The sequence below is a fragment of the Phoxinus phoxinus genome, assembly GCF_949152265.1.
Source record: "Phoxinus phoxinus genome assembly, chromosome: 17".
NCBI classification, from domain to species: domain Eukaryota; kingdom Metazoa; phylum Chordata; class Actinopteri; order Cypriniformes; family Leuciscidae; genus Phoxinus; species Phoxinus phoxinus.
The window spans coordinates 10,982,551-11,005,991 of NC_136892.1; the positions used below are offsets into that span (position 1 = coordinate 10,982,551).

The 23,441-nt window shown below is 38.2% G+C and overlaps 1 protein-coding gene across 4 annotated transcripts in view; it reads left to right on the forward strand.

The window, feature by feature from the left end:
* sgcd (sarcoglycan, delta (dystrophin-associated glycoprotein)) overlaps nucleotides 1-23,441 on the forward strand; it is a 207,205-nt gene that overhangs the window by 96,327 nt on the left and 87,437 nt on the right. The window contains exon 1 of one of the 4 annotated variants that reach the window (XM_079585262.1): nucleotides 18,534-18,861. The exons of the other annotated variants lie outside the window; for them this stretch is intronic. Within the exon in view, the coding sequence (XP_079441388.1) occupies nucleotides 18,850-18,861 (12 nt within the window). The 5' untranslated portion in view covers nucleotides 18,534-18,849. Of the gene's footprint in view, nucleotides 1-18,533; nucleotides 18,862-23,441 lie in introns of those variants that run through there. 4 annotated transcript variants of the gene reach the window in all.

Consider the following 23,441-nt stretch of genomic DNA (forward strand, 5'->3'; position numbering starts at 1 on the left):
TTTCAGTACTCGTTTGCATTGTGATAATCTGAGGTATTTATTCTATTTAGTGGTATTGATATCGTTTGTTGTAAAAGGTTGAGTTGTATTATGGCAAATGCTACTTTGCAAGTTGATGGATGGATGGATAGATGGATGGATGGATGGGTGGGTGGGTGGATATAATCATTAGTGTTATTAAAGAGAAACTTTAAATTAGCATTAGATGACAGCAAAGGTAAATATATTTTTACATTTTTTTTTTATATCTTGACCGATATATTGATTGGTAAGTGATAATACCAATATACTGTATACCTGATAATACCTTGATAATATCGATATATCGTGCATTAAATCTATTAAACTATAATATAATAACATGAATAACACACATAATAAAATAACAGTTAACAGAAAAGCTTTCCATCCAATTAAACACAAAGCATTTAGGCATCTGAAAATGCTCTGCCCAATCTCAGTAATTCTTAGCTTAGCTATTATTGTTTTGAGCCAGTTCAACTGAAATTAAGTGAAAACAAACACCATTTTAAATGTCAAATAGAGCTTACTTACAACCAGTTAACTGTAATGAAACAGTTAAATGTACAATATGTATGAATTTTGTAATAAAAGATCCAAAAATCACTTGCACAGATATATTTCCTACGGTTGTGTACTTACAATATCCCAAAAGTTCCCAAAGATTTTTAATTTCAGAGAAACTCCAATTCCAAGCCTGTCAATGACGTAATATCCGCGTTATCCCTGGTTTTCGGCCGCTCTTTCTGCCATAGTAACCATGGCGACAGACGTGGACAACTGCGTTGTGCGTAACGTGTAGCTGCAACATTATGGACCATGACAAGCAGACTTTGGGGAAAAAAGGAGAACTAAAACAAGGATCAATATCAGCGTGCCGTTTTCGAGGTGCCGAGAGCTCGACGTCCGCGACTAACTTCGACTTGACAGAGACGCCGCTCTTACATGTACTTTATTAGACAGGTGAGCAAATATACATAAAACTAATCAATATTGTATAGTTCAACATGATGAAATGATGAATATATTCTAATGTTGATCTAACTTACTGCTAGTCTCATACAGCCAACAAACTAACACATAGAATAACATTATAACTTTCAACACACTCAAATGCAGTTTAGTGTGATAGTGTAACGTTAGACCAAGTGAAACAGCGCTGCGTTACCTCACAAGTTTAATTTGTCTAATAAACTGACCTGTGTGAGTAATATTTCTGCACTTGCGGGTAGTTCGGTAGAATGAAATGTCCATATTCCTTTATATCCGTGGGACTCGCGTGTAGCGCTGATATCTGTCTCTCATTAGCAATCGTGCCCTGCTTCATACCACAGTCATGATAAAAACATAAATGTAGTCACTCATCCATAAACATTATTAGATCCATCGGCTTGATGAGAAGTTCCCTTATTTTGCAGGAAATTTTGAGTCATCAAACTACGCCTTCGTTATTGTAAGAGGTTAGCGACCCCTAGCGGTGAAAAAAATTACATATTGTATCTTTAAGTGTACAGACCTGTTTTCAATCCTGTCACACTTGTAATGAAAGTTTGCATCATATTCATGGCTTGCCATGAGGAACAACAATCACAGTCAGGCAACTCCTCTAGGAGACACAAGAAAACAAATAATCTCCCTGTTAGCTGTAAAGTAGAATAAACATAAGCATGCATTAGAGCATTAAAACATAACAGTAAGATCGAGGTTGTTTCACTTAGAATTAACACGTTTTGTTCTGGCTAAGTGCAAATGTTACAAACCCACAGATAATTTCTAATGCAGAAAGGTCGACAGTGTGTGTACTACCTGTCAGCCTCCAGACAGTTTGTCAGGTTTCTGAACTGAACCTTTTTGGGATTGACATTTTATGCAAAACCGGCATTACAAATGAAACGTCCAGCACACAAGCTCAAGAGTGGTCCAGGTTTACCGTCATGATGGATGTGCAATGATTTGGCACTTGGCAGCTCAATTGTGACATGTAGGACTACCATTACCTCCTTACAGCAAACTGCAATTATCACTATTGCATTCATGCAATACAAACATACGTTGACTCATGACCACTTTGACATCCCTACGTGCTGCTCACAAATGATTCCTTTTACAATGAAAAAAAAAAAGTCAAGCGTTTTCTGTCAGGCAGCATAACCGTTGCTCTGTTCGCTTTGATCTATCTGTTTGTCTGTCAGTTTGAAAGTCACCTGCTGTCGAAATATTTGGAACCGTAGACAGAAATAACAAATGGGATAGGAAAAGAAAATTCATGCCGGTTAGACTGTCTAGTCTTTCGTCGGAAAATAAAGGAGAGCACTTTGTAAAGAGGGAAAGTAGTATTGACCAAGTGTAGGGCCCTATAAACGATAGAGAATTCAGAGTTGTAGACGGGTACAAACAACAGATGATTGCCAAAACGCCTTTGCTAGGAGAAGATAAAAAGACGGCAGAGATGTGAAAATGAATCTGAAAAGCATCGATTTTCCCTTGATTGCTTTTTTTGTTTTGCGATTCAGCCTCGTTTTGACACGGCGGAGTTCGAGGAGGCCGTGTTTGTCGCTGTTTGCAAATGTGCAAGCGTGGTTCAAGGACGGGCCAGAGGATATGAGAGTTTAACTGTAATTATGTGGAAATTGTATTAGTGTAATAATCGACCTTGGGGCTCCGTCTTCCGTTGTGCGCAATGTCACCTTCCTCGTCCCAGGAAACTAATTCACTCAGCAGAAAGATGAGCAGTCTCGGTCGTGTCATGTGTACCATTAATAGATTATACTGTAGTAGTATTCATGTCCAGGCTGGTATTACGAATGTATTGCTTTGTGCATGTACTGGCAAATTAGTCAAAGTACCCTAACGATCTTGATGAAGCATACAACGAGTTTGCCTTCTTGAAATAAAGCAGTTTAATGGAAATCCTCAAATTAATTTTATTACACAGACGGTCTTTGCAAAGGCTCATGTACTTGAAGAGGCCAATGTCAATGGAATATATAAATCTTAACACGTTAATGCATGTGATTAATTGTTTTATACAATTATACACAATGCATACCATGCGGCAACCTTCCGGTCTCATATGGTCTCACAACTGTGAGGAGGTGATTTTTTTTATTTTATAACTCATCCATTTAAATTATATTAATCCTTAAAGTTCTGCATAATTAAGGTCGTGGCCACTTGAGTGACAGGTGGATTTTTCTGCTGTCTGTTAGCCGTCACATCATCTCATCTAATTCCAGCCGCTGAACTTGGCATCTCTGCCATGTTTGTGCTGTTTTCAGGATCATTTCATTCGATAATATAATAATATAGCTTGCTGTGCGGATAAACAGACTGGCCAAGAAGTCTGGGCTCCATTTATTTCCGGTGAGTGAAATTCCAATATAATTGTATAAATTTATTTTAAATAATTGATTTATTATTTATAATTTTATTTAAAACTTTACTACACTCCAGAATCCGACAGCCTGTGATTAGCTGTAGGCTGAAACTATAGACCATAGACCGTTGTCATATAATGTTACTCCTGCATTTCATAAATAGCGTTACATTTACAAACACAGGCAATATTGGTAATATTTGTTTTAATTGGTGATATGTCCTCAAAAATGTGTGTAGGAAATAAGCCTGTAATTAACATAGACTGTATAAAACCAGGCACCTCAACTCCACCCACATCCTGTCTCTTTTCCCATTTTTGGTTATCCGGGAGTGACACGCTGCCAAGATGGCGACGGCTGGCTCCTCCCACTTTGGGCATCAAACATGCTCTTCAAAAACCTATGTCCATTGTTTTATACAGTCTAGGGTAAATACTTGCAAAAAGTAAAGGATTCGAATTAACATACATCCTACAAATATATTTATGATACAATTGAGTGCATAGTTCAGGTTTTATTTTACCATAAAATGGCTTTTTAGATAAGTTTTCAGAATTTACAAGAAGGGTGAAATCAGCTAAACTGGTTTATTTTTTGATCAGAGGTTTCCAGTCTTGTTCATGGAGGGCCAATATCCTGCAGAGTTTAGCTCCAATCCTAATTAGACACTGAACCAGCTAATCAAGGTCTTCAGAATTACTAACTTCCCTCAAGTGTGTTGAGGCAGATTGGAGCTAAACTCTGCATTGGCCCTCCAGGAGCAAAATTGGACCTCCTCATTTTAAGGAGATAAAATTTTACCCAGATTCACCCTAATGAAAAGATACTGGGTACAGCCATTGATGACATCCAACATTTACAACACACACAAAGCATCAAATTGTGCAGTAACAGTATAAATAGTGCAACGTTCACAGAATCTAAGTTGCCTTTCATTTAATTCCAGAATGACTAATGTCTTGTGATTTAGGCCAACAAAACTCTTTCCATAAATCCAACAGTTGTTCTAACTAACACTTTTTAGTTAACTTTACTTTACTTAACTTAATTGTAAAAATCTAGTAATCTGTAGTATTCACATACTATTTCTTGATGTAGAATCCTTACTCAGAAACCCCAAGATAAGATTACTTGATTGGTTTGAGTACCATTTTGTGAACTGAAGAAAGAAAAAAAATAATCTGAGGGGGGGGTGGGGGGGTGGGGGGGGTGGGGGGTAATTCCTCATAGACTTTTCACTCATTTCCTCCACTTCTGTTGTTATCTTTCTCTAGTTTCATACACTCATTTCCTCCACTTATTCAGTTATCTTTCTCTTGTTGCATTCACTCATTTCCTCTACTTCTGCGGTTTCGCTAGTTGCATTCACTCATTTCCTATAAAGTCATCTTACATGTTGAATTGTCAATACAACTGAAAATTTGAGACATCATCACATAAGCTGACTTCATGAATTGATGTTGATTTTCATAAAATGTTTTTGTTTGAACTCACCATTATGGTGATTAGTGTTCCCTTTAGTTGGGCACTTAGAACTCCATCTTATCTTCCTTTTGATGTAGCGATGCAACAAGAAATCACAGTTAGTTGGTTTCAAAGGAAGGGAAGTGATAAATTGGTTGCTTTTAAAAGGTACCTAACTTCTAACTAAATCATTAACTAGTCTGTTTTACATGTCGAATAATGATCTCTCACAATTGTATTGCTAACACTTAAAGGTGCATAGCGCAATATTCTGATTTTTTGCAGAACTATGCCACCTCTGGCGGCAAGCGAAACTGCAGCCAGAGATGTGCACACGCATGGACATGGATGTGCATGGACCACACGCACACGCACGCTTGCATGAGCACGAGCTCTTCATAACCAAAGGAGCATCAGCCGCAAATCTTTTGTTTACAATCATAATGTCTTCAGAGGTAATAAAGTTATAAATCCCGTTTGAGCCCTAGAGCAGACCGGAGATCTCTCCATTTGTTGAAAGCCTTCCCTATGTTTACTCTCGTCTTATTCCGACGCCTGTCTGAGTCCAATTTGGCCCTTTTGGTTGCACTAGACAAAAGTTTTCTTTTTTTATCTTACGTGTGGAGTTTGCGTTGGTGTTTGAAATGAACTACAAGCAGGTCTCTTACAATCCATCTTCTACGGAGAATGCCGGCAAATACACAAACCTGCCAGACACAGCTATGTGAGCGTGCCGTGAACGCGCATGACGTCACGCCCAGTCTAAAATTCCGGCCCGAATCCAACCCGATCTCACGGCAATTCGTACGAATTTTACGAGGTGGCTAATTCGTACCAATTCATACGACCTCACTCGTACGAATTTGTACGTTTTTTGCTAAATCGTACATATTTTACGATTTGCCAAAATCGTATGAATTCATACGAATGACCTACTCCTGACCCCGCCCCTAAACCCAACCGTCACGTGGGTTTAGACAAATCGTACAAATTCGTACGAGTGAGGTCGTACAAATTCGTACGAATTAGCCACCTTTTAATCACTCGTACAAATTCGTACGAATTGGTCGTGAGATAGCGTTGCCCGAATCCCTCTTATTTATTTTACTTTATAGGATTATAGAGACAATCTCAGTGATCAGAGAAGGGCTCATTCAGCCCATCAGGCAATTGTTTAAGCATGTATGGGTTAGAAAACGGGTATTTTTAACATGAAAAGTTGCTTAATGCACCTTTAAGTTATAAACACCTTGTGAAACTTTTAACTGGGTTGATGTAATCCCTCTATTGTAAGAATTTCTTGCAATTGACCATGCTTGAGTCAAACACAGACAACATTCAGCATGCAAAACACAACAACCTCACCCTAACCCTAACCCTAACAAGTCAAGAGTAAATCTAATGTAAATGATCAAGAACACTCTATAGTTATTTTTTAGTTACTAGATCTCTCATGTAAGTGAACTATACTAACTAAGCAGTCAGTACAACATACTACTATTTCACTTTACTTCGTTTTTTAAGGCAACCGCTTTGGGTTATTTTTTTTAGGTAAGTTTACCTAATTCGATTTTACAGTGTTCTACTACATTGTTTTTGTGAATGTTATGCAAACTCGCACAGGAATAGAGAATTAATTAATTCCAACTTATATTACTGATAAGTGGCTTTTGAACATCTTGCCATTGAATCTTATTGTTGTGATGCGTTAGATATAAACCCCCCCACGCATAGAGGGCTTTTAGATGTGTTGAAGTATCCAGGGGAAACTTTCACAGCACACTGAATTCTTCAGTATTACCACGTTTCAGAGAGGACGAGTAAAAGAAAGAGAGGAGAGTGTTATTATGGCTCAGAAATAAAAGCTGTTAAAAATGCCCTTTAGGACAAATCCACTTGAAAGCTGAATTCCTAATGTGCTTATGTCCAAGGTTACTGAGGGCTTCTTTAATTGATGCATCATCATTTATGAAATGTCTGTTCCAGGTTGTTAGTTTGCTGTTTGGGGGCGGTTCTAACTGTCATCCCTTACGTGATGTTTATGGCTGTGCTGTAATTGGTTATGTCACGTGGTGTTCTAGACAGCGGGAAAGTATTGCCAGTGGCTTTAAGAAGTGGCCTGGAAATGAAGGACCTTTTAAGCCCTCAGGAAGAAAATATCACTTCTGTCACCCCCGATTTTGTCCAAATACATTTCATGTGCCAAGACAAGAAAAACAAAAGCAGCAGACCCACATTGAACATTCTGTGAAGTCAACCTTAAATCAAAACCGACCTCATTTACTTGCTTAATGCATGTTCCCAATTATTTTGTGCATGAAACAATTTTAATTTTGGGGTACACTTTTTGGTAATACTTTATTTTACAGTGTCCTTGTTACATATGTTACATGTACTTACCACAGTAACAGTAAATTATGCATAATTGCATGCAATTAACCCTCAACCAGATCCTAATCCTACACTCTAAAAAATGCTGTGTTGTTTCAACCCAATTTTGGGTAAAATATGGACAAACCTAAACGTTGGGTTAAAAATCTAATTAAAAAATGTAACCCAACGACTGGGTTTGTCCATATTTGACCCAAAACATTTTTTAGAGTGTACCCTAACCCTATACATGTAGTTGCTTAATATTACTCAGTACTTAAATATATAATTACACTGTAACAACGACACCTTAAAATAAAGTGTAACCCACTTTTTTAAAAGTTATTTTGTTACAGTGTAATAACACACATAAGTACTGAGTAATATCAATGAACTGCATATAGGTTAAGGTTAGGTTTAGAGTTACTTGCTTGTAATCTTGCAGAATGTACATGTAATGTGTAACTATGACATTAAAATAAATGGTAGCACTTTATTTTACAATACTGTTCCAACTGTACATAAATTGTAATTCCATTATAGTTATTACAATAACTGGGTAATGATTACTAACCCTGAACCTAAAGCTAACCTTAACCCATGTAGTTACCATATATTACACATTACTTTCTTAGGTAAGTACACTGTAAGTATACGTCCTGTAAAACAAAGTGCAACCAAATCAATTATTATTCTAAATGTAAAAAAAAGTTGAAGATTGAATATTCCGTATTCCTAATCAAGACCTGCCGTCATTACTGCCCTCGTAATATCTTTCTTTCTTTCTTTCTTTCTTTCTTTCTTTCTTTCTTTCTTTCTTTCTTTCTTTCTTTCTTTCTTTCTTTCTTTCTTTCTTTCTTTCTTTCTTTCTTTCTTTCTTTCTTTCTTTCTTTCTAGATCTTTTTTACTAGCAAAAACAAAACAAAAATGTTTCTTAATTTTCAGCAATGGAAAATGATTGACATATTTTATACTGTGGAACAGCTGTGCAGCTCAGTGAATTCAGAACTTTTATGTGAAAAGAAAACGATTCCAGCAGCAAAGAGTTAGACAACTCGCTTGGATCCACTCATAACATGTAATCACCATTCAGCCTCAAACTCCACCAACTCCCGTTTCCTTCCTGAAGAAGATGCCAATGTACCCGTGCAGGCGGCCAAGTACAATCTGCTCAGCCTTTTGAGGCTCGGTGCAGTCATAATCAATGTTTTGTCAGCAAAATAAACACAAATCAATCTTGCAGAAGGTGATTAAAGCCATCAGAGAGAATGAGGCTCTCTCCTGTATCACTCAAGCTTGTGTGATTCAAAGTCTTTAAAGGCCATCAACAGAGGAGATCTGTAGTCTGTCTTCAGGCCCAATCAAGCTCTGATTCTCCTGGTGTGTAATAGAGTCTAATTACAACCCTTGGAGGCAATGTGGGAATTTTACAGTGCTGCTCGTGGTGGGAGGTTATAAAGAATGTAGAGAGAGAAAGGAAGAATAAAGATGATGAAATCAAGTGTTACTAGTAATTAGACCCACACTGAAACGGCACACATTTTCTGCACTGATTGTCTGAGAACCCCGTTTAAAATACATATAGATTTACCTTGTATCTAAACATTTAAACAAAACTCATTCAAAATGCAATTAAAGTGTGAATTAAAATGAACAAACTTGCAAAGAGTCGAGTTTCGTGGACTGCTTGGCTGTGTCCGAAATCACTCTGTATGCCCTCATTCACTGTTCCCTACATTAGTCCGTTGATATAGTTCACTTGAGAGAGTGAATGAAAACGAGTGAGTGAATTTGTGCGCTAGAAGGGCTGTCACTTTTGCATAGTTTTTGCCAAAATGGCAAAGACTGTTGTGGAAACTATGCAACATTATCATATTCAATTTCATAATCAAAATCAAAATAAATTTATATCTGTATGACATAAGACTAGCGGTTTGGAAATGGATGGATGGATAATTCAGCTGCGGGTGGAATCTTCATGTCAGACGCGTGAATTAATTTGGCGCACGACTTTAACAGTGGATTATGGATATTCTCTAACCGTTGAGTGTACATCAGTTGTAGGCTACACTCGTTATTGCGGTGCATTATGGGATTTAATGAGTGCACTCAATAATGTCCACTGTGGTTTCGGGTGCCACAAATGGCTGTCTCCTTTTAAATAGCGCCCTATTTAGGGGTGTAGAGGGTGATTTCGGACACAGCCAATATGTTGTTGTGGTGCCATCAGGTAATCAGTGTTGTCATGGCATCATCTTCTTCAGCTCCAGAGTTATCAGTCATGTGGCATTTATGGCTCAGATGACTGGTTTAAAAAAAGCCAATAAGCCAAGATGGCAGATTTCAAATCGTATACTTCCAGTGGAGCCTGGCCCAAGACAAGCAACTGTCAATGGGATGTTTGTGAATACTAGTGGATAGCTTTTTCCATGTATTATAGATAAGCTCTTGCATCAGCTTTTTAAATATTGTAAATATGTGGTAACACTTTATTTTGATGGTCCCTTGAACGTTCTGTTGACTATAATCTTTGCAAGTACATGTTCACTAACTCTCATTAGAGTATTAGTAGACTGGGTGCAATGTTACTTATAGTCAACAGAATGTGTTAAAGGGACCATCAAAATAAAGTGAAACCAACTATTTTTTATAGTATTTGCACCTTAGGCGATATTACATTTGGTTTAGTTTTAATCAACTGTTTTATTACAGAGTTCAGAAACCTGCTGTTCACATTTATTACCTCTGAGCTGTACTTGGTTACGTTGGTTTTACTTAACGAACTAAACCCTAAAATAAACAAAACTGTATTGTGGGTGGTTTAATGAATAAAATGCAGGTTTTTGTGCTTGTAAACTGTGCGACTGTGCAGTGAGCTGAAGTGTAAATGGACTAAGGACCACATGCCCCAGGGAAAGCCCTATGGCATTTAGGCAACATAATATCTTTCCTGTCTTTATCCACCAACGTCAGTCCTGTTTACACACTGCCTGCTTCTCCAGGGTCTTTGTTAACATTTCAACTCCTTCCCTAGCCAGCCCTCAATTACCTATTGAATGCTTATAGATGTGGCAGTCGGTTCTTTTGACATGGCCAGGTTTGTCAGACCACTGCCAAGCAAATTTGATGCCAGAGATGCTATTTGCTTAGCGATCGATTGGCCCTTTTCAACTATATCGTGCTCCCCAGGCTCCATTCGATGTCCGCACAGAAGTCAGATGTTGGGATAATGGTGTGTCAAAATATGTAGGCCCGGATATATGCGTGTGAGTGAGAGTGAGTACATATGGTTGGGGCAGATGGTATGTTAAAACTCTGTTCCAAAACCTAGTAAATTTTTTAAGGCATCTTAGGCATGCTTTTGGCACAAAAGCTGTTCCAAATGTTAGGCAGCATGTTACTGCCTTCTATTTTAGCAAAATTAGGCAGAAATAAATGTATCCTTTCTACAAAAGCAACAATAGCAACATACTAATGCTAAACTCTACGCTTAAAGGTTGAGTTTCCAGTGCGTTTATCGTTCTAAATCAGTCACCTGGTTAATGAACAGATTTATTCACAAATTATTCACCGATACCAGTGCCTTTGTTATTTGTTGACTTGGTTTTGTAAATTAGGGTTTATCTTTTTGGCTTTAGCTTACTTTGAATGAAACAAAATGACAATAAAAAGCTCTGAAAAGATGCATGAAGCAAAGTTGGGTATAGTGAGTGCTCAAATATGTGTTCAGCCATCCGTACATGCATGAGTAAAGTCCAAAACCTGGGGGGTGATCCCTCGTCCTTATAACGATCAAGTCAATAAAACATGTTTTTGACCCACTGAACAGTTAAACAATAGTTACAGTGCCAAGGAACATTTAACAGCGGCTTCACTCGCGTCGGATGGGTGGATTTTTCAAGCCCTCCCCTTTATCCTCTCTCCCAAGACGACTTGCCCGCAGACGCTGCCTTGTCTTGCAATGCCAGACTGGTCATGTTGATCATTCACAGCTTCTGAGGAACAATCAGCACTTCGACCCAGAAAAGCGGCTTTGCATAATGACAGCAATATGTTTTGCCCAAAACTGTGGGAGGAATGCTTGATGCAATGGCAGGCGTTTTTGATTAACAGAGGCTAATAGCATTTCAACCCTGCAGGGTTATTTTGATAGAACGGCCGAGTTTGTGTCCTCAGCCGTGCTGATATGAAATCTGTCATCTTAATGCCCGTTCTATGCGAGGCAGTTTTGCCCCGTATCGAAACACAGACATCAGATCTGATAACTGTTTTACTCAAAGTAGCTGCATGAATGGTTCCTCAACTTTGCAGAAGTTGTCCTAGGGAATTCAAATGTTAAACAGTGTCACAATTCTTCTTGGTAGCGCTCGACTGCGGATCAGTAGACGTTTGTCATAAAGTGTTTGTGGCTGCATCAACCCAGGCTCATTGGAAAAACATGCCTGAGGCGACATTTCTGCAAAATTACATTACGTTGCTTCTTGCACATTTCGCGACATGAAATGTTCAGTGAGTGGTGCTTAAAGTTTTATTATTATACACAGATGAGTGTGAATGTAACAATGTTTTATTACTTCGGTTGTGGTATGTTTTGCAGCAGTTTGGAAAATAAATGTCTGGTGAGTGGAGCTTGAATGGTTAATGCTTTATTGCGTAAGGAAATAATATACCACTTACACTTAAACCTAGCCTGAACCAAAAAAGAAGAAAATGTATGCATGGTTGGGGTATGGGGGATGCATTTGCTGAAGCAATTTGGTTACACTTTATTTCGATAGTCCACTTTATTAAACATTCTAACTATAAGTAACTTTTCACCTACATGTCAACTAACTCTCATTAGATTATTAGTAGAGTGTAGTAGACTGTTAGTAGACTGTTAGGTTAGGGTTCGAGTTAGGAGAATAAGTTCACTTGTTGTTGCCAAGTTACTTATAGTCAGTAGAATGTCTGTTGGGGGACCAACAAAATAAAGTGTTTTCAAATATTAAGCAGACAGTCTACTAATATTCTAATGACAGTTAGTTGACATGTAGTTGCAAAGTTACTTGTAGTTAGTAGAATGTCTAAAGTGGACTATCGAAATGAAGTGTTAGCTGACATTTTTACTCGCTTCTACAAGTTTTTAAGCTCTTTTATCAGGTGTTGTGACTCGTGTTTTGTGGGACTTGCCTGAGCGCTCTGCATCATAAGTGCACTGCTGTACCAGGTGAGCTACCGATCAGGTTTACTATGTCAGAAAAGACACATGGAGCTGGTTATGTTATGTAAAAGTCAAAATGTTCAAGTTTACAAATCATGCAAAATGTTTTGAGGTATCATAGTATTCTGCAAAGAACAGCATAATTTTTATTTATTTTTTATTAATCTATTAATGCACCTGTAATCATGATTCGTTTGAAAAGAAAGATGTTGCTGTTTTACTGCCACTAGTTTTGGTTTCAGCTGGAAACTGAAGTGAATAGGTATGTTTTTCTAATGAGCCTTTTGTGCTGCTACACGCACACAACAGCACAAACAGGACTAATGTGTGCCCACTGCGGTACCGCTGCGGTAATGGAAAGAGGCCGATTTCATTATGCTTAATAAGTGAGCTCCCTTACTGGTAAACACTGTTTTTTTGTTCCCCTGGTCCCCTTAATTATCATGTTCAGTACACTTTCTGGCCCCCAGTCGTCCCTGCTTTTACCGCATATCGACGTTCTTGTGTGTTTCTTGTCAAGTTTAACACCGCAGCTCACCGCACTGTCACACCCATAGTCTGGCAGTGAAGTAAACCATTCTGACACAAGCTGATGTGATTTAGATAATGTAATATCTGGTAATACATTTACTTGTTCTTTATATAAACACTTCCTGACACTTTACATAACAATTGTACTAAACTGCAGCTGTGGTCCTGTGGAAATTGTTCGGTTTTAGAGAATAACTGAGATGTGAAACCAAATGCACCAAATATTACAGAAGAATAATTTCTCACATTTAGTTGTTGAGATGGAAATCATGGCCTAGTGCTACTATTAAACCACAAAGATCTATAAATTAATGTTTAAAATAAATGTTGCAGTCTACATTCAGCATGAATAGTGAATAGTTGCTGGCCTATTTAGTTCATGACAGTCAATGTTCTACAGCAAAATGCACAAGATACATTTACTTGTACTCAATATAAACACTTCTTGACACTTTACGAAACAATTGAACCATTGCTAATTGTTCCATATAAACTCCATCTCAGTTGGTCCTCTGAGTTTAGTTTGGAGTATGAAGTGTGATTTGCATATAGTGTACATGAACGCAGAACGCTACAGTTTTACTTCGAACACCTGGTTTAAAATGGAAAGTGTATTAATATCATTAGTAAATTCTTCAGAAACTCTGCTGTATGATAAAATATATTATTATTTTGGAGATAAAGGGTATCACTTGCTAGTTTGTAGTTCTTAAACGCCCTATTGAAAATGAGAGCTGTTGTTTCAGTGCGATTTTATGATTTTGTCAAGTCAAGTCAGGTCAAGTCAACTTTATTTATATAGAGCTTTATACAGTACAGATTGTTTCAATGCAGCTTTACAGTGACAACAGGGAAATTATGCATTGCGGCTGTTGTTCAGCTGATGTCAGTTCGGTGTTGATTTAGTTCCATCATAAAGATAGTAAAGATCAATTATTCAATTATTAGTTCATTTCATATATAAAGCAGTTCTGCAAAAAAATATGTCATCGACGAAGTTCTCATTCAAAAGAGTCAGTACAGCTAAGTCAGTGCAGTCCAACTAAGGAAGCCAGAGGTGACAGAGGCTAGCAACCCAAAATCCAGCAGGTGACAGAATGGAGAATAAAACCCTGGGAGAAACCAGGCTCTGTCGCGGAGCCGATTCTCCTCTGGTCAACAAACAAAAACAGTGTGATTATGATTCAGGCTCCATCACAAGTCAGAATTCGGATCCTGATCGGTATTCAAATATTCATCTTCAACCTTTTGTTGGAAGATCTGATTCATCACGCCGGAATGGAGCCGAAGCTGGTCATAGGTTCTGTGCGTGGGACATGTCTGGATCTTGTGGTCTTTGCTGAGGATCTGTGACGATGGCTGTCATGTCGACAAGGGTTTCGCAAGGGGTTTGTCAAGTCGACACGGTCTCTGCTGACATTCAGGGCTGGGGTTTGGATGTGTCTAGGTGCAGGTCCGCCTTCTAATCTGGATATGGACCGGATCGGGCAGACTAGGTTAACCTCAGGATAAGGATGAGACCGACAGACTAATATTAGCGTAGATGCCATTCTTCTTATGATATAACAAGTACATTGGGTGTTAGAGATATAAGTGTTCCAGGTTCCAGTTGACATATTAATTTATATAGTAATTTACATAGTAATTTATGCAGCCTAACACTCATTTGATTGATTTGAATAATAGAAATTGGTAATGTGTTATGTGTATGCTAGGTTAAAGTGATGTGTTTTTAGTTTAGATCTAAACTGACAGAGTGTGTCTGCTTCCCAAACAAGGCTAGGGAGACTAGACCAGAGTTTGTGTGAAAAAGAAAAGAAAAAGGATCTACCGCCTGCAGTTGATTTTGATATTCTAGGTATTATCCACTGGCCAGAATTTTGAGATTGCAATAGATGTGAAGGACTATAATGCGTTAGGAGGTCGCTCAAGTACTGAGGAGCTAAACCATTTAGTGCTTGGTAAGTAATTAGCAATATTTTAATTTATGCATTTATACAATGTTTAATAGGGAGCCAATGCAGTGTTGACAGAACTAGGCAGTGGTGGGCCGTCAGGGCCAGCAAGGCCTTCTCTGCTGGCCTAAACACTATGAGAATCACTGACTTGCACTTTAATATATATTTTTTTATGAATGAGTATTAAATTATTCCCAATAGTCCGTTCTCATAATTTCATAGCTTTTCTCTTGGTTGCGCTGCTTCCAGTAGTGTATATTTATTTTAGTGCTTTTATCCAATCATATTTCAGTCATCATGTGTTGCCAGGGTCAAATATATCTGCTTCGAGGCCTTCAGAATCGATAGTGCGGGCGCCTGTAGCTTAAATGAATGGCAATGAAACTGTTGCTTTAACCAATCAGATAATCGGTCAGATTTAATAAGCCAATCAGATTTCGAGTTGATTGCACCGGGGCCATCTAGCAGGCACACAATAACGTAAGCATTTTCACGCCCTTTGATTGGATGGTCAGAGCGTGTACTATTATTACTGGTAGTCAGAGCTAGCTAACCGCATCTGTAGCGAACTGTGTAAACTAAAATACCTGTAGATTTAATAGTTTTTAAACCCACAAGATAATGTTTATTTCCTTCCTCGACCACCAGCAGGTTCAAACCTACCGGAAAAAATCCCTTATTCAGCTTACGCAGAGTCACGGCACTCTATCGATCTGTCCGGGTAAAAACAGAACAGACTGTAATGTAAAGTTATGCCAGGACTGATTTTGAAGGCAAAAGTCCCGCTGATATCAATGATATCGTTCAAAAATCTGTGTGAGAGCTTGTGTCCGCTGTAACGTTACACATCGTCTTGTTTTGCGGTGTTTTCCCTGTTTAACGTTACTGCTTCTGTCGAGCAGACACTCTCGTCTCAGCACTAAAGCGAATTAAAACTTATGCCAGAAATACGACGGGACAGACTCGACTTTCAGCACATTAGCCTCGATGGCGATAGAAAAGGTTGTTGGGACTGAAAAGCACAGACAACCTGTAACTTTACAACCAAGTAATTCAAGTCTTTTTGAGGAAAGAAATTAGGATGGATTTTGTGTAAAAAAATCAGTTTTGGAGAGTATAATGCATTTTTTGCCCCTGTTTTTGTCCGTGCTGAATATGATTTTCTTCCTAATTTTTCTTGTAAATTTATGATCGAAACAACTTCTTTTTTTCAAACATTAATACTATAGCCATTGAAGTATAAGACAGGGATGAGGATCCGTTTCTGAATTTATAATCGGAACGCAAGAACCACTGTAACTTACACAAAAGCCGAACTCAATTGCTTGTTTCTCTCTACCCGGTCTTTCGCGAACTCACCGCATTAACCCTATAACTGCCGGTGCAAAATAAAAACAGGAATTTCACAACAATTATAGAGAGTATGTGCGTGCGCTGCTACACTATTAAAAGTTATTAATTCAGGGTGGACATCACTGAAGGCCTAGGTGTGAAATGCACGGCCCGCCACTGGAACTAGGCTAATATGGTCATTCGTCCTGATTCTAGTAAGAACTGCTGCGTTTTGCACCAGCTGGAGTTTTTATTTATTTATTATTAAGTGTGCAGGGAAACCACCCAGTAGAGCATTACAATAGTCTTGAGGTCATGAACACATGAACTAACCTTTCTGCATTTATCATTGCGAGCATAATTTAGATATATTTTTCAGATGGAAAAATTTGGTTTTATAGATGCTAGAAATGTGGCTTTCAAATGAAATATTGCTATAAAAGAGCACCCCCAGGTTCCTAACTGATGACAAAGACTTGATAGACTTGAAGTGTTAGACAGTATTCCAGGGTATTACGTGTGGATGTTTTTGGTCCAATAATTCAATTTTTTATTTATTTTTTCAAACATGACTATTAGCGTGAATATTATAATTTATTTTTCTGAATAAAGCGATAGGAAATTACTATTCATAAAATGTTTGATATCAACTATGCATTATGTTAAATTTGTGAATAGATGTTTCATCAGGGTGCAAAGAAATATAGAGATAAGTATCATCAGCGCAACAGTGAAAACCAATGCCATGCTTCCTAATGAAATCTCCCAAGGGTGGAATGTACAGGGTGAAAAGCAACGGTCATAGTACTAAGCCTTGCGGTACACCATACTGAACTTGTGGTCGATTTGATACCTCTTCATTTGCTGCTACAAATTGATAACGTTCAGATAAGTAAGATTTGAACCATGCCCATGCAATTCCACTAATGCCAACATTTTCAAGTCTATTCAAAATAATGTTGTGGTCGATAGTATCAAATGCAGCACTAAAATAGAGAGATAATAGAGAGAGACACTACAACCATAATCGGATGATAAGAGGTTGGGAGATTTTGGTTCTTTTAGTCTTGATGTCAAAGCAGGAGCGATATGAAATCCTTAGTATTTTTTTTTTATATCACAATTAAAATACAAGTTGCAGTTTTTGTAAACAATTGACACAATATAATTTTTTGACCAAATAGTAAACCTAGACATTGGTTCCACTTACTGATACAGAGAAAACACATCTGTTTCTTCACTTGCTTTGCTCCAGTTCTATTTACTTTTGTTGTATTGCCTCTGCCCCTCAGAGGACCTCTTGGCTTCCTGGTTTTGAAGGCGATAGTTGTTTTTTGGGAGTAGATAATATTATTCAGACTGCCAGTACTATTGTTGGCAGTCATTCAGCAGGTTTCCATAATATGTAGTGGAAAATATGTCATATTAACTGTAAATTGATTTACTTGATAATAGGTGAGTGACAAAACTCATACAAAATAAGTATAATCAGGACATTGTTTGTTTTTTCTGTTGAGTGCATCTATTTTGTGGTTAAGCGATATCTGGTGCTGGTGATGAGTATTTACAAGTAAAATCTAGGAGTCACCTCCACCAAAACAACTGTATGCAGAAGGTTTGGTGGTGAATTTATTCGACACAACCACAACATTATTCAGCAAGGTTACATGGAAATGGTCCCTCTAAACCCTGATTCAGAATTCTGACTCTAATTGGTTGTTTTCGAACCCTTGACAAAGAATGTGACGCTAACAACAACTACCTGAATAAATTCAAGCCCAAACATCCCAAACATAATTCTTTGTCACCGCAGTAAGGGAAAACACAGTATGAATACATTTATGGTAATGCTTTGTACCCTAACACACACTATAGTCCAGCACACGTTAGCAATGAACATGCTGATTAATCGTCCTGGGGATTCTGCATATTGATCGCGCATGTGGTCTTGGTTTCACGCTCCCCATGGTACGTCCTGCTAATGCTGAACTGGCCAGTTAAAGGAAGCGACCTAAACAATGATTACTATTATTCATCAGTCTGATGACTTCATGCCTGCAGAAAATGCTGCGTAGGAAGGGCTTTGTGGCAATTTTATCCCTCATAGTCAGCCCGGCAGTAACATCAAGTAGAAAATTAAATGCATTCCCAATTCCCATGGCTGCATGCTGAAACTCACACACACACAAAAAGAGGGTGAGGGGCTGTCCTAAAATAAAAACCCCAGACATCAACCCCCTAACTTCCCCCATGTGTCTCCTAGTGCTATATCTGGCTACAAACCAGGGGGCAGTTACTCAGGCAAACGGTAGCAGAGACTCAGTCGCTGTTCTCCGTGGTTCTGCTGCAGATACCAGACTAAGAGTCCAGGAAATTCCTGCAGACTCTGGGGCAGGGATTTTGGCTTGCGCGTCCGCTATTGGAAAAGCTGACAGTGTCGGAAGAGGGGATTGTAACTGCCTGAAGTCGGAAAAAGAAAGAGAGCGAGAGACAGAGAAAATAGGCCTCATGCCATCTTTAAGTGGTGTCTCGGTCTACTTTTATCCGCCTGTCACACCCTGTGTGCACTAGCTTGGACTTCAGATTGAGAGCCATGGTCAGGATGGTAAGTTTTAAACTCATTGTTTCTGACTTTGTGCTTTGTGCGAGGAAACGCATGTGACTTCCTGGCAGCAGAAAGACAGGGTTGCGATTAATGTGAACTGCTACTTCATTTTTTGGGAAGTTTTCTGTCTGCGCTGGAGCAGTTGGGGTTGCTGCGTTATTTTTGTATCTTTCTCTGTCTCCCTTCCATTCAGTCCCATTGTATTGGAATATTCTGGCAGTGCGTTGGGCTCTCCAAATAGAAGTCTTGTATTTTGGAAGCCAAAAAGTTTGTGTTCCGATTGCAGACAAAGAGTTTTCCCGCTTCTCTCTTTCTCTTTTTCTCCTGTCCAGATGCTACCGCTGCTCTATTTCCCCATCTCACTGCCTCCACACATTTGGTTTCAATTACTTTGGCCCTCTGGGAAACATGCTACTATAAATAAGTAACAACGGGGTTCGCTGTGGAAAGATTGCAGAGATACCGACAGGGTTCGCGGTGCTGTTTTACGCTCACGCTCCTCTGACGAAAGGACACTTTTAGAAAGGTGATTGTTGTGATTCTCTGTGAGGATGCCAGGTTGGAGTGGGAATGGCAGATAAGGAGGAAAAGAGGGGGCAGGACTTTGGCTGGAGAGTGAAGGAAACAGCTGTGAAGGTTATGGGACGTTAGGTTACAGTTTGCCCTTTAGTGTCCGAGTCAAAAACAGCTTCCCCCCGCCCCAGACGTGATCATAGGCCTCTGAGAATTTGAACCAGTCTGAGATTAGCCTATGGAAGCTTTTTAAGATTCCACTAAGGTTTGTGGTAGAGAAGCGAACAGAATGTGGAAGCCTGGAAAAGGAAATGAAAAGATCCTTCTGTAGATTTTTGTTTTGAACTGTCGCAGCCGTGCAACTAAACACTGTGTAACTAAAGATTCTTAATGGTAGCTGAGCAACATTGCCAATTAGGCGCATTAATATAGAATTCAACTGATGTGTGCACACAGATGTGCGTGTATTGGCTTTATACAGCAACTTCAAATGGGGCTCATCCATCATATTTATAATGTAATAGCCCACTGTTTTAAGTCTTTTGTTTTTAACTCAAGTGATGCCAGACTTATGTTCTATGAGTAATCGTTCCATAATAATAAATTAAAATAAAATAATCAAAAGTAAAATGAAGAAACTTTCTTTTGTAAAATAATAAATTAATTGCATTGTCATGTGTGCATATGTAGGATAGGACAGACAGCACTAACTTTTCTATATCCGTACCTTTGCTGTAAGATAAAAACTTAATTCCTGTATGTATACGATCTAAACACTATCCATACTATTTGAGAAGGATTGCTACTATGCATTTTGTTACGTCCTAGGGCATAATTATTATTAAAATTTAAATTTTGTTCGGCTGCTTTAAACTTTGGTGGGTGAGGAAGTCCCATATTGTTGAAAAATATGGATTTTGATTTGATCAAATTTACGCTGTCTCCTACGTTGGAAGAATTCAATCGTTGTAGAAAGAATGTTCAGCTTGTATTAGCTGACTTTTAGAATATAACGGTTTCTAGAGCAGCACAGAAACGGGTGATAAAAGATTAATTATATAAGAAATTAGTAGAGGTACCTGTCTTCCTAGAACCGATATTAGAGCATGTGGTTATACATCTAATATCGCTCATATTAGAGCGATAATAGCACCATTGCACACATAATACTAATTAAGCCCTGGGATGTAACAATATAGCCAAACATGAATATTGTTTACTTATCATTTTAAGTTTTAAGAGACGTACTTGAGGATTTCCTGCCATATTCACTTGGTCATCAGCTCCATTTTTCAGTCATTAACCTAGAAAATGAGAAGAACTAGTTTGGACTCATTTTAAATTTAGTGACATGTAGCACTGAAATCAAGCTGAGTAAATCCATGTTGCACGATTCCAATTTCAGTTACCCGACTGAGTTCTCATTTACTAAAAGCACATTTTATTTCCCAACAAGTCAATTTTAATCAGAGCAGATATTACCTGTGGAGTGCAACAACATTAGCTAAAACACCAGTTTACCTTGGCAAACAGTGAGGCTAATGAGCCATATTTACATTGGATGCTTTGCAAAAGTACTCAAATTGGCAAGCAATTCATTTGTCCAATAAAATTAAAACACTAAAGGATGTTTCACATGAGTTTACGCAAAACATTTGCTTTAATGATGAGACATGTGCCTTGCAATCGGCCTCTACCTGTGAATCATTAAAATAACAAGCACATTTTCTGAACCCCCACAGTCATGGGTTCATTATACTGCTTCTGGATCTGTTGTTAAGGACAGTTGTGAAAATGAAGAGTAAAGTTAAATTAGGGGAAGGGTATGAATCAAACTAACCCAGAGTTCAGTTGCATTTTTTTCCCCTTGTCCATTACAATTGTTGCTTGCCAGGTTGTACGATATGACCGTAGTGAGACTGTGCCAAGTCTCCTGTACGCCAGACTGTACGACTGTCTGTCATCTCAGAATATATCAGATCCATTTTAATGCTCATTCTTCAAAGCAAACTCAACATCATTTTCATGGTATAATTATTATAATGGTCAAGCAACCTATTTAAACGAGTGTTTCTGAGATAAAAAAAATAGTGGCTGAACTTAAGTTACCGGTAACACTTTACTTGAAGGGGTGTGCATAAGACTGATATGACACCTTCATAATCATGAAATGACACGTGTCATTAATATATGAAGGAAGTTTTATGCATGTTTATGACTACTGTCATTAAGTGTCATTCCAGCCTGTTCTCACGCAAATGCGTCTCTATAGCACGCAGTGTGTTTATCGTGCAATTTATACGCGAAAATGAGTTTTTACGTGGATATGATACGCAGTTTTGCGCGTGCATATGATACGCGCTTAATTGCGTGATACACACGCACCCCACACCACTAATCCTACCCAAGCGTATAATACACACGCACCCTACCCCACCCTAAACCCAACCATGTGCTATCCATGCGTATACTATGCACGTAAAAACTCATTTTCGCGTATATATTACACGATAAACACACTGCGTGCTATATAGACGCATTTGGTGAGATCGGGTTGGTCATTCGCTCAATTAACACACCCCTTCAAGTAAAGTGTTACCAACTTACCAAAGTTTCTGACAATTGCAAGACCCACAACTGTATATTGACATTTAAAAGACAATTTAAATGTTAGGGGTCAGTAAGAATATTATTATTATTATTATTATTATTTTTTATGAAATTTAAACTTTTATTCAGCAAGGACACATTCAATTAAATTGATAGTGAAGACATTTATAAAAAAAAGTTATATTCATCAAAAGAATCCTAAAAAAAGTACACTATAAAAAATGCTGGGTTGTTTCAACCCAATTTTGGGTAAAATATGGACAAACCCAAACGTTGGGTTAAAAATGTCATGTAAAAATGTAACCCAACGGCTGGGTTTGTCCATATTTTACCCAAAATTGGGTTGAAACAACTCATTTTGTATGAGTGTATCATAATTAACACACAAAAATGTAAGCAGCACAACAATTTCCAACATTGATAATAATAAGAAATGTTTCTCGAGCAGCAAATCAGCATATTAGTAATGATGCTGAAGATTCATTTAAATTTGTAAAAGGCCTAATAATTCACAGTATTACTGTTTTTATTGTATTCTTAATTAAACAAATGCAGCCTTTGGTGAGCAAAATTCACTTTTTTGTTTTAAAAAGGATTCTGTAAAATATTTGGTACATGCATCTGTATATTACATTTGGATTACCGTATATGTCTCCACAGGCTTCTTTAACTTTTATGTTGATTCTAAAATTTGAATGAACCTGTAGTCACAAAAAAAAAAAAAAACTTTTAGCTTGGAGTTAGCAAAAAAAGATAGAAGCAACTTTATAAGCCATTGGGTAATGTTCTGCCTCTCTTTATAACCTCAAATAAACAAGACTGAGTGGTCTCTTAAACCCAATATTGATATGGTTATGATGATATTTTGCAGGGATCACAACAAAGTCTACCGTAAAGGCAAAATCACAAGACTGTACAGATGACTGCTTTATAGCTCAGAGGAAACAAGCGGCCTCATGAGTCTCTGTGACAAAATCGCTGTGACGCTGAGTGTACAAACAGACAAATACACTTTGTGCTTTTTAAAAACCAAAGTAGATTTTTGTGTTTGCTTTTGGCTCTAAGCGACGTAGAGGAATGGATGAGGGCATGAGAGCGGTGCTCCTGCAACTCTTCCAGTGAGCTGCCAATAAATGCAGGCACCGGGGAGGGAGGCTAAACTACAAGCAGGTGTTTCATATTCTGCGGCTTTCTGACAATCCTCCCTTTTTTTTCTAGAGCCAACAGTAAAGCATCATCCTCTTTAAAATCTCATGCGCTGCAACCTGCCAGACTCACAAAAAGAACAAAGGGAACATATGACATTTGTTATAAAAGCAGGATTTAGTCTTAAATCCTGAGCCTCGGTGCTCCACACTGAGCCTTGAAAACAACTGTTAGTGTAGAATTCAAGATGTGCCCTGCAGACCTGTGTTTTGTGATCTCAGCATATTTAAAGCTTCATTTATTGTCTTAAT